This window comes from Henckelia pumila, chromosome 2, assembly GCF_033568475.1.
Source record: "Henckelia pumila isolate YLH828 chromosome 2, ASM3356847v2, whole genome shotgun sequence".
Taxonomy (NCBI): domain Eukaryota; kingdom Viridiplantae; phylum Streptophyta; class Magnoliopsida; order Lamiales; family Gesneriaceae; genus Henckelia; species Henckelia pumila.
The window spans coordinates 149965869-149978696 of NC_133121.1; the positions used below are offsets into that span (position 1 = coordinate 149965869).

General features: G+C 35.8%; 2 protein-coding genes across 2 annotated transcripts; both read right to left on the minus strand.

The window, feature by feature from the left end:
- Positions 1-2939: 2939 nt before the first annotated feature.
- LOC140883491 ((6-4)DNA photolyase) lies at positions 2940-7593 on the minus strand. Its single transcript, XM_073289984.1, has 14 exons — positions 7265-7593; positions 6788-6859; positions 6616-6696; positions 6312-6491; positions 6167-6238; positions 6001-6087; positions 5826-5924; positions 5663-5746; positions 5100-5186; positions 4932-5003; positions 4736-4849; positions 4218-4305; positions 4028-4123; positions 2940-3371 (listed from the first exon to the last, which is right to left on the minus strand). Exons 1-14 carry the CDS (start codon positions 7565-7567, stop codon positions 3187-3189), a joined length of 1620 nt encoding a protein of 539 aa, XP_073146085.1. The 5' UTR covers positions 7568-7593; the 3' UTR covers positions 2940-3186.
- Positions 7594-8775: 1182 nt separating this feature from the next.
- On the minus strand, positions 8776-12272 carry LOC140884057 (cytochrome P450 734A1-like). Its single transcript, XM_073290722.1, has 5 exons — positions 11941-12272; positions 11310-11533; positions 10903-11156; positions 9698-10061; positions 8776-9601 (listed from the first exon to the last, which is right to left on the minus strand). The coding sequence occupies exons 1-5, from the start codon at positions 12221-12223 to the stop codon at positions 9176-9178; spliced, it is 1551 nt and encodes a 516-aa protein (XP_073146823.1). The 5' UTR covers positions 12224-12272; the 3' UTR covers positions 8776-9175.
- Positions 12273-12828: the final 556 nt, after the last annotated feature.

The window sequence follows — 12828 nt, forward strand, 5'->3', positions numbered from 1 at the left end:
TATTAGACGTTAGTTTTGAGATTTTGGAGATTTCCAGATTTCTGCTCTTAAACGTTTTGCACGCTTGAACGACCAGAGAAAGAGGAGTTTTCTTCATATTTCTTCTTCATAATTTTTAGGTTTGATCTTTTGTATTTTTAGGGAATTATGAAGCCAATTATGTTTGGCTAAAGTTTTTATTTATGATTCAAATGATGTTTTCCTGTATTTCAATTTATCACTATGAGGTTTTGAGTTTAAATTGATGTTATTGTTTGTTTTTAGTATTTGTTTATTTATGATTTATTTTCATGAAATTTGTAGGTCGATTAATATGACAAATTAATTTGATTTACAATTTTCTATTGCTAACTAATGAGTTCAGTGATCCGTAATTGTCATGCATGAATGATTGGTATTTAGTAGCGATAGTTTAGGTATGCTGTGCTATCACGACATTTTTGATCTAAATAAATGAACGAAACTAAATTTAATAATTGCAGCTATCTCGATTGTTAGATTTGAGGATTAACTGTTTTCACAAATCGAAAAGCTATTTTTAATAAATATGGAACGCTATCGTGCCCAGTTAGTTATTGATAAGTTTTGACTGGATGCTGGGTTTGGTCAATTAAAATAGCAGAACACAAAAATCTTAGTGGTTATCTCTATGATTTTAAGGTTAATTGCTAGAAACTGCATGAATAAATTATTTGTTAGACGATGACCAGTGATATAATTGGAATACCAAAATTCCTTGAATCAGAGTTTGGTAAAATATTGAATTTCTCATTTAATTATTTTTTCATATCATTTATTTAATTATCGCATTAGTCTTATTTTTTTATTTTATTACTGCAAACCAAAAAACCCCCCCATTTTATTTGTTATTCCTCGAAAGAAATAAATATTTGTTCCCTATGGATTCGACCCTGCTCACCATTACACTCGTTTTGTTACGAAGTAGGAATTTAAGTTTGGTGGCTCGACGACAGGCCTATCAAGTTTTATACTCAGTTATGGTCACAAAAGTCGATCCTCAAGGCTATTGTGAAACTCTAGTTTCACAAAAGGAGAGTTTGCGAGTATAGGACTTTACACCTGGAGCAGGAGATTCAAGTACCCCTGGCACAAGTGCTAAGTCGGGATCATTTTTGGATGAGTCGACCCAAGAAAAAATTGAGGCTTCGGATCCTTATCTCGAGCCATCAAGTCAACCCTTCCCCTCGGGGATTGAAGAGGTTTAGATCAACCTTAGACTTCAAACGATAAGGAAAAAACTAAGGTTGATACTAATGAAAATACGATTTCTCTATTTCAGGTATATCAACAAACTTGGGAGAAATTAAAAACCAGAGTAGGAATTAGTCCGGCTACAAGTCGGGTTGATGTTGTAGGAAAATATCCAAGAATGTGGATGAAACCCAACATCCATCCAAAAGATGTTAAACTATGGTATAATTTTGGGGAACTTGCCTCGTTTTATACTACCTCACCAGGTTTTCCGGAGATAGCTTTGTTACCAAAATGGATCCAGGAAGCAGTTCATAAAACTTGAAAAAATAATGATTATTTGTCCAGAGGGGATATTTTGGAATATACGTTTTTAGTACAGCTCCAGAACCAGCTGGGAGTGGCTCACATGAGCCTTTTACTTCATCAAACTTAGGAATCAATACGTAAATACTCAAAAATTTATTAAGGACCCTCCAATAGAAGAAATGTCTCTGGTTGCCACAATTAGTGAAGAATAAATCACTACCAAAAGAGCATGGAAAATATGGGTCTGTCTCACAGAGATGGACAAAGTCACGTTTCCGTTCAAATTTTACCAAAATTCAATTAACGGATCATTCCTGTTAAACACAATGACAAGGAAAAATATGGGATTAATTTGCAGAAGATGCATTTGAAAAGAAAAGAAATCTTCTTTGGAACAGCAAGTTACCGGAGAGTAAAAGAACTCGCCGTAAATTTTGCAACATGACTCACGTGGGAGGATGAATAGAAAAAATCTGCCCAAAATATCCAAACCAAAAGGAGCCAGAATTCGGAAAAGGTTTTCAACCAAGATCTTACCGAAAACACGTTGCAGAAACAAATTCAAGTAGGAAAGACTCACACAAAAAGTATTTTCCTCGAGGACTTCAAAAGCCAAAAATTCCGCGACAAAATAAAAAATGTAACTCAACCACCACTAGAGGGGATGAACCACTCAGGGGTTTTGTCTATGTTGCCCCATTCGGACAGTGCCCGAATGGGGATCCAACGACCTTTTTTTTCCATTTCAGATGTTCACATGAACATCTCAAATACAAAAAAATGGGTCGTTGGATGCAACACATGGGCAGTGCTCCTGTGCTAGCATAGACCCACCCCCACTCAGGACCACCCGACAAAAGAAGGTGCCATCAATAATGTAAAAAAGTGAGCAAGATTGAAGTTCGGATTTCAAATCCGTGAATGACCTCTATATATATCAAGCAGAAAAAAGATGAAGGCATTGACCATTTCCTTCAAAATAAAACTGTAATATTTTATCTTTCTAGTTTATGTTTTTTTTAAAAAAATTTCACTATTATAAGTAGCTAAATAAGTAATCTCTTCCTCTACAAAAGGTTACTAATGTAATAATATTTAGTATGTCTTAATAAATTTCCAGGTTCTTCCCCCTGTTGTTTTCATACACAAGTAAGTCTATTACTATACGTCTTAAGATAGAAAATGAAACACGAAACAGTGTTATGCCGCGTGTTGCTGACAAAAATCATCAGTTGTGATTATACGGTTAGACTGTGCGGAACAGTTTATAAAAATCGGTGGATATAACCCGACAACATTCTGGTCAAAGAGTTAATAGCTTTAGTTTATTTTACGGAAGCACTATGGGCTAAAATAAATAAATAAAAATAAAAATGAAGAACAACGGTAATATAGGAACTGCTCAAATTCAAGGATAATTTCGGGACAAAATTTTAAAAACAAGGGACATAATTACTTAATTAGCACAAGAAAGATTCAAGGGACAAAAATGAGAAAATGAGGAAACAATAAGGACAATTTTGGGTATTATTTCTACTGGGTATGTTACGGCTGGTGGGCGACAACCTTTTGAACAATACCAACACAACACTTCGATAGATACTGGAAATGTTACGGCCGGTGGGCGACAACCCTTTGAAGCAGTGGACCACACATGACAATGTGCTACCCAATCAACTTTTGCTTCAGTTTCTTGGATTTTGGCTCCTGCTCCCTCTTAACTTCCTCAAATTTTCTCCTTAAACCTTTCAAATCTTCTTCCGTTACCTTTCCATTTAACTTCTTGTTCAATTCATAGGCTTCGTGAAAGAACTGCCTGCATTCTTTACTTGCGGATTCGTGGTCAACCACTGTACAATGCACAATATCAAATTTAAGATTATGTTTAAAAAAATATTAAAGATCTCTATGTATATGAAAGTTATGTGTGTTACAGATGAAAGAACACAATCCTTGGGGCATATAACAGGTGAAGATAGATTGGAAATCCACGTCCATTAAAATCGGATGGAGTAATGGATATGAGGGATGCATAGGAGTTCTATCATCCATGTGACCATAAAATGTACTGAAAATTCAAAAGTTTAAGTCGTTCACCAAAACCATCAGGTTGCCACCCAATGTTACATCGACGGCGATTAACGGGTCGTGGCAAGACGGCATATTCACAAAACAAGTGTCGTAGAGAGCGAAACTTAAGATGGGGCATGCTAGAGGATAGATCAGAGTGCTGGCGTATCAGAACTAGATAATTAGTTAACTTTTAAAATGGTTTGAATATGATGTTTAGTGAAGACCGCCAGAGATGCCTACAAAGGAATTGGGATACTTATATCACATAGATAACTTGGAGCAAGATAGTAAGCATGGTTTCAACAATCTGTGTACAAAAACTAACTTTAAACAGAGCATAATAGAGAAGAAAGACATGTAGCAATCCAACTAGTTTAAAGCTAAAGTTCGCCTGATGACGACTGCCGATAACTAGAATGCAAGTAGAGAAAACCTGGCTTTGGATAATCCTTTCCAATAATGCATTTTGCTTTAACTTGCACGCTTCGAGGAGCTGTCCATGGTTCATATATGTACTGGTCAGGCATGTCTGGATACAAAAACAAGACAAGATGATTATCTTTGCAGAAAACAAAACAGAATTTGTCTTGTGTTTATGAGAGAATAAGGAAACACAAAGATACCTTTAAGCATTGGGAGGAAATGTCGGATATAATTGCCTTTCGGATCATATTTCTTTCCAAACGAGATTGGAGAATAGATGCGGTTATACTGGAAAACGAAAACATAATACAATAAGAATTTCTGGCCAGCGAAGTTACAAAAGCAGAAACTTGGCTCAATAGGTTCTGCGCATAATTATATTTATATATTTCACATCAACTTTAGTCTTTGAAGGATGATTAATTCAAATCACTGGAAGTGTCCATTCCACCTACTTATAAATTATTTACCAATGGTGAATTCTAAAGTAACCAACCATTAGACAATACATGCATACATACATACTCTCTAATCTGTATAGTCCTTTAACACTCCAGGATTCCCATAATGTACACATTTCAATTGGAGTTTCCAAGCTAGAAATATATCAGAATCAGTTTTCACTAAGATCTATGGAACTAGAGAGCAAGTGAAGAAATTAAGTTATTTTGATCATTAACTTATATCATCAAACATGAACGGTACGATTTCCTTAAACCTGGTAAAAGAATGATGAGCAGGATAGCCACATCCAGTTCGCATTATTGATGGACCAATCTGAATCAATAAGAAGCCTCTCAAAAACATCTCGCCCCATCTCCCAATGCACAAGCTGTAACGAGTATAGCATAAAGATGAGAGAGCATATATCAGAGTCATTTTCATGTATGTCAAACACGGTTAAAATCAAATACCAGATCCCCACGAGTTAGGAAACATGCAACACAATGTCGAGCAAGATGGTGCATCCAACCCCACTTTTGAAGCTGTGCAAATCAAAAGCCATCATAAAGCACAGTAAAAAGAACAAACAGAACCTAAATGAAAACAAATATTTTGGAAGCAATCTAATTGGTCCGGACCTGGACCATAATGGCATCGATCCATGGAAATCCCGTCTTTGCATCTCTCCAAGCAACCAGTAACTCGTCATCATATTTCCATGGTATCTATGTAGTAAAATAGACAACTCAAAAAAATATTTAAAAAAACACAAATATCATGACAATGCATATTTGAGCTCTGTGTCACACTATGAGATGTGTATAATGGTACATTGTTATAAATCAAAGTAACAACAAACCGAAATTTGCAATAACTTTGCCATAATTATGTACATGTTTTAGAGTTGAAATTAGAGCAAGAGCGCTCTACAACATTCGTTTAAGGCACAAACACTCTTTGACCAACCAGAAATGGTCTACTTCATCCGAATTCGACTGTACTTGCTTATCACGACATCATGTAGACAATATAGGAAATGCATAATTTGGACAACATAAAAAGTCAGCCTGGTTGAGTGCCAAAATCTAAAAATGCAAAAACTTCAATTTCCAAGTTAAGAAAAATCATCCATATAAAATGCACAATAAGCAGAGCATAGACTGAAGCACGTGCAATCAGAATCTGATAAATTTTTCTTCACCTGTTTGCAAATTCTATTGTCTTTCATCTGGTCAAAATTAGGAGTGCCAAACGCCGCGGTATAGAAGAATTCTCTCCACAACAACTACAGAAGTTTAGGTTATCAGTAGGATAAAAGGTTCATAATGGTGGCTATTTTATGAAGGTATAACCAGTAAACTAACCTGTCCAAGAAGGGAAACTGGGGGTGACGTGTGTTTTTTGACGTCTCTCTGAACATCTTGAATACACTGGTAGAAGTACCTAGAAGACAGACAACCAAACTTCCAACAATTTGGAGAGAGCAAAAGATTAGAGACTTCAAAAAGTAAACAAATAAAAGAAGTACATGTTACATACTTTCAAATATGGAGATAAAACAGTAGTAGCTGGTTTTAGAAATGAAGATGGATCTCCCTTCGGTTTCTCAAAGTTAGCCACCCACTCCTGCAACAGAGGACTCTGTATTTTCACGAAATGAACTACGGTATTATGAATTCTGAAATCATTCAATCCCGCGGTATACCTTGTTCGAAATTGATTCTCTCAGTCTTTTTAAAGCTTCTGATTCGCCACCTTTGAAGGGAGTCCTCTCGTCCTGGTCATCAATGATGGTTACAACTTAAACATAGTATAAAGTAGACATTTTTAATATGATAATGAGCCCATACCTCCTCAATGTCCTCATAGCCAAGTTCCTTCATTGATGGAACTTCTGAGATCGTACAGTTTCCAACACTTCCAACTGGAGGAAGCCGAGTAATTTCATCCGAAATGGGAGATGAGGCCCAAGAGGGTTTCCCAGCAAGTTTGACAAAAGATTGATAACTCAAAGGCGGCTTTCCACCATTCTGGAGGCCAAAATGAACCAATAAACCAAATAATAAAGAAATTTTGGGTGACAAATATTAGCTTTCACTGCCCCCGGATTTCATTTCGGTCCATTAAAAATAATTTATCCACCTGCAGATTTACCTTCTGTATAATATCTGCAGGATTGAAAATCGTATGACTCACTGGAGAGTATATTTCTACGCCGACAGCAGATGCGTGATTCTGCAGAATGGAATAATATCAGGTCACACTTTTGCTACATTTCAAAAAACACAGAAAAGATGCAGAAATTAAAACTTCCATTAGCACTCACCTTAACTTTACTGTCCAAGGCTTGATAATAAGGTTCTGTGTCAAACTCAAAGCACAGCTTGCTTATTCTCCACTGGCAAGAAAGATAAGTCACTTCAGAAAAATGCACAATGAAGTTAAAATGAGAATAATTGTAAACACGTCATGCTGGTTATTCATCATTCTTAACATCATTTAACTAACCTTTTTGTATTTGAAATATGTGATGTTTTTTCACAAAATTTCATATAATTACAAAATTTTATCAATGGAAAGCCTAGAATTTTACAAAATTTCAAAATTTTATTAAAAAAAAGATAAGAATAGCTTCAAAGAAGTTCTCCGAGTCAATCAAATGATGCACGGCATTTGGCAATACCGCCACATTAGCTCTTGAGCATCATATAATACTCCCCAAGGGCAAGAATGACGATCAAACAGCAGACAGACCAGAAAATTAAAGAGAGAGCAGTTTGAAAGATGAGATTTTTGTAATTACCTCGTGCAAGCAGCGACTCAGCACCTCAGAGGGCTCACCCTTGAGCACGAGCAAGCGCGATCCTATTTTCTTGAGATTGAAGTCGAGATCCACAAGACTCTCAAGCAAGAACCTGATCCTGTTCAACCCGGCCCGTTTCGACCCGGGTGAGAAAGCGTTCGGGTCGGGCTCCATGTAGTGCGGGTCGATCACGAAAACGGGGTAAACAAAGTCCGACCCCTTGGCTGCGTACTCCAGCGCCGGGTTGTCGTGGAGCCGGATTCCCTTCCTGAACCACACGAGAGAGTTCGACCCGGAAGCCATTGTCGGGTTGGCTGGAGAAAGCGAGAAGAATCGCATTGAAGAGAAGCGGGTGGCTTTTGAAAGGATTACGTGTTTCCCGCCACAGAGACGGTTGCTATTGTGCGCCGGGTGAGGTGGTTGATTTTTGTCCATTCGTAGGGGGACGACAGGTTAGCATGCACTTTGGAGTTGGGGGTAAAACAAAAGATGGGATATGCATGCATTGTTTTGAGATAGATCTAATGGTGAATATTTATTAATAAAGGTGAGATTAATTATTTTTTTAGTGAACTCCGCGTGTATTGATAAATGAGGATCTTTAAATCTATCATGGAAGTAATGTTTGTATAGGTAGGTTGAAATGAACCGAAAAGATGGATGCCGTTGGCTGATGAATAGCCACGTAATAATTAGTAAACCTACAGTAAATGTTGTTTACTATCGATCTTTATATCTTTTGAATTTCAGCTTCATGTTCATACTTTTAAGTTTTTTATATATAATTGATAATTTTAACTTTTTTTTTGGAGTACCACTTCTACGTCACAACAATGTCATATAAAGTGTTGTGTTGGTATCATATAGAAATTTTGAAAAACATGCGTATTCACTATTCATATATTAGATCGAGGTTTTTTTCACGTCAATGTCATACAAAGTGTCGTATTTGTATCATATATATAGCAATTTTGAAAAAAAAAAATGTATTCATATATAAGGTCGAGGTTTCTTTCTATTTCTTTATTGTTGAGTTAATTGCATCATCGTCATCTCTTGTAAACAAACCAAACAAAAAAAAAAACAATATATAAGATTAATAGCATTTTAGATCTCGTGTTTTTAAAATCAAGCATAATCCCCTACAAAGGGATGTAAATGTGCTCAAGAATATTGTACGTATAATATAGTATTGAAAGGTGTATGATTGTAAAAAAAAAAAAATTAAAGGTGATATTGACGTATTAATATGTTTTTGTAGACTTTGCACAAGGGGGTTAGGTATAATTAGCCTCTTTATTATCATTATGTATATGTTCCTTCATAATTATTCAAACAATTAACTATTTGATATATAATATATAGTACTATTGCATTTAACGAAAAGCAATCTTCAGCTGAATGCTCCAACAAATTAAACCTCAAGGCTCAATCCAATATATTTTTTGCTGCAAATAATATTTTATCATTTTTCACAACAAAAATCATGAGTACAAAAAACTAGCTAGCTACAATTCTATCACATGCTCATACCACTTCCAACATTACATGCAAACGCATTACAAAGTTTTTTTAAAAAAAATTACATAGATAAATACACAATATATATTGCGCTGAACTAGCTAGCAAAAGAAACTCATGATTTAAATGCATGCAAACAAAATATATTGTAAATATGCATGGTCCGAAAAAACCAACTGAACCTCTGATCAATCTAAGTTAGATGTTAAAGTCGGGAGTGACATGCATCAAGCATGCATGTGAGCTAGGACGCGAACGAAAAGACAAGAGTTATACGTTCCCGCGCGCAGCTGGAGCAAGTCAAGTAAACCAAAGATCGATGGAAGAAGCTAGGCCATACTATATATATATATAATCAAATATTATATCAGACATGAAAAAACTTAATTATTATAATTTCCGAAAAACCATGGGTGCACCATGTTGCGGGTGTAGTAGCATGAGAACCGCGGGGGCATGGCGATAATCAGGAGTGAGCTCGAAGGAGAAGCGTTGGAGTATGATGGCGATGGCTAGTTTAGCTTGTAGAATGGCTAGGTTTTGTCCTATACATCTGCGTGCGCCAAAACCGAAGGGCAGAAACGCCATCGGACTTTTGGCCGCCTGAGCCACGCCTTTGTCGAACCTCATGGGGTTAAATTCTTGAGCGTCATGGCCCCACATGGCGGGATCATGGTGAACGGCTAGGATCGGTATCAGGAGCTCCGTACCTCTCAGAACGTGGAGCCCGCCCAAATGCACGTCCGTTTTCGCCCGTCGGATCATCGCCACGGCCGGGGGATACAGTCTCAATGACTCGTTCAAGATCATACTTAGCTGAAATGCCAAAAAAATCAATATACATAAATTAAGGGAATTAAGTAACATTATAATATATATATATAGCTAGTTGTTGTTTTTCTTTTCTCTTACGATTTTAAGCTTTGGAAGATGGTTTTGAGTGGGGGTGTCACGTGAGCCGCATAGAGAGAGAACCTCGTCACGTGCGAGGTGCTGCCAGCGTGGATGCATGGCGAGCAGCACGGTGGTCCACGTAAGCAGCTGCAGGGTGGTGTGCTTGCCGGCGAAGAATATGGTCTTGCACTCCTCTACGATGTCGTTTACCGTGGGTGCAGCAGGTGCACTACACCCAGTCATGAGTCCCAATAAATCTTTGGGACATTGGTCCTGAAAAGTCGCGTTGTTCCTGATCCTCCGATCGATGAGCTTCACTAACGATTTACGGACCTCTTTTTCCAGTCTCCCAGATATTCTCTTCTCTTTAGTCGGCAACAACCTGTAATTAATACACCACAATTAATTAATCATCGATCATTTTCTCTTCTGATCTATTTTGTATCATCACTAATCAAATATACTGGAATATATATTTAAGTTACTACTATTCGTGGATGCTCTTATATTGTCAATTTTTTTCATCATCTTTGATTTTTTTTTTTTTTTTTTTGTGGGCATGGTGAAAAATTACTAAAATAAGGAATCAAAAAACGCAAAGTGTTTATGACGAAAATTGAAGTATTTTCCTTATTTTAAAATTTAAAATATAAGCTAATAAATTTTGTTGATGAAAGAAACTTTGAATTTTATATAGAGTAGAAGGCGAAAAAGAAATGAAAACAGATGTATATATGATATTTCAAATCTTCTATAAGAACTATATGAAGGAAAATCTAACAAATAAAGACGTGTTTAGTTAAAGGAAAAAAAAAAAAAAAAGTGCAAACAAAAAAATAAAAATAAAACAAACTCAAAAAGTACTATGAGATTGATGAGAGGCGTGTGTGTGGTCTAAACAAAACGTAACACGTAGTTGAGATTAGGATGAAACAACTGTTATTAATACAGTAACAATAAAGCCATAAACAGGAGTTTCTTCATTAATTACTATTTCTTTTTTATTACTATATAATATTACAATATCTAATGCCACAATTATTGCACTCGATGCCCTTAATTAACTTTTTATAATAACATTATTAATAAGAGTCAAATCTTAATTATCAACACTAGCTAGCTAGCTAGCTAGGTGATAATTGAAAAAAAAAACATATTAAATTAAATATATTTGAGACCATCGAAAAAGGAAATTAAAGTGGTCTGTATATATATATATATACCTGTAGCCGGGGATGAAAAGTTGGTTATAAGCATGAGTAGCGTGGACCATTTGCTGTGCTTGCAATTGGAAAATGGGTCTTCCATATTGTGCGTAGCTGCAGCCTCCAAATGTGGCTCTTGCGATCACATCTTCCACCAAATTTTGGTACAATTCCGACACTTCCACCTCCATTTTCCCACCATTTCTCCCAATTTCCTCCCACCATTTCTCCACAGCTGCTTCCATGTCTTTTCCCATTATGGGTATCATCATCTCATCACCAAATTTAATATTCATTCATTAATTTATTTATATATATATATGGGTACGGTATTTCTTTCATAATTTATATATATCATTAATTTACATATATAAATTAAGGGGCGGGGGTTCCTTGAAAATTAAATTAAATTAAATAATTGGTACCTTAAGATTTTCAACGTGGAACATTGGTTGGATGATCTTTCTATGGTGAGCCCATTTTTCCCCTTTGAGACTTAACAACCCATCACCTTCAAGTTCCCTTAACAGCGTGGGAGACTCGTTTTTCTCGAACAACTCCGCTTTATCCACCAAAACTTGCCTAACAAGGGCTGGATCAGAAATGGTAAGACGAGGTGTTGTTCCAAACCATACAATAAACATTGAACCTGCCGCGTAAGGATCGAGGAACAAAAAAAATTATGAAATCTTGACTAAAGAAAGTGAATAGCAAATAAAATTGAAGGAAAAGAAGAAGAAATCTAGCTCAAGTAGAAAAAAAACGTGCATGTACTTACAAAACTCTAGCTAGGGTTAGCTGCCCGTCGTTTAAAGGAAGATCGAATCAAATTATTTATGCCTACTAAAAGAGGTAACAAAAATGGATCCACAGACTTATTTCGCATAAAAAAATAAGTCTGGCATTCAATGCCTGCATATAATAAAAAGATTGTCTATATATGTATGGTCATGTAGACAGTGTAGACGATTACACACACAAAATGATCCAAATTTTTTTTTTTTTTTTTGTAAAAGAAGAATATTTAGAAAGAAATTTATATATATATATATATACCATATAATTTCTTCCAGTGATGATAGAAAGAAAGGACCCTGGGGAGTATGTTGTGTGAGAGAGGCAGCAAGGGCTGAGTTGAGGCCATGAAATTCAAAGTGGCGAGCTCTTTCAAATTCCCCAACAAAATTTGGTACTTTGGCCCTTTAATCCCTTGCTTCATGTAATGATCCTCGATTCTTCTAGGCGTCAACCATACTTGAACTACTACTTTTTGCAGAAAATACAGTGACAAATATGACATCAACACATAACACCAAACTAGAAAATAATCTAATTCCATTCTCAATAATCTTCTTCTTCTTCTTCTTTTTTTTGGCGTATATATTAAAAGGATGGTGGGGAATGTTGTTTTGCGGGTGGGTTTGGGATTGTGTCTCTTTTTATACACGGGAGAAAAGGGTGAAGACGTTAATTTCTTGTCTCTTCTGCACGCCTATTTATTTATATATATATATATATGGAAACAAATTTTTATATAATAAATCCAACTAAATGTCCGTATGAATATCTTACAAAAAAATTTAAATTTGAAGTGAAGTGAAGTTCCACAATATATTAATCGTGCATTAATTTTTATTTTTTTTTCACTGAATCTGTATCTCTCATGTATTTATAAATGTGACATAATTACTATAATTTCCATGACAACTACATGACGATATATATGTAGGCACTCAACAATTTTCATCTGTCAATATAAATTATGAGAATTTGACACACAAATGTTTATATGGGAAGTGGTCACTGGTGTGACAATGTCATGTCTGAGAGGATTTAATTCCTACCAAATAGAGCCCTGTCTTGCTTCCTCTGCATGTGCCAGTGTACATTAATTCCATTTATAAAACTTTGGTTTGAAAAATCAAATTTACATCAAAATTGAGA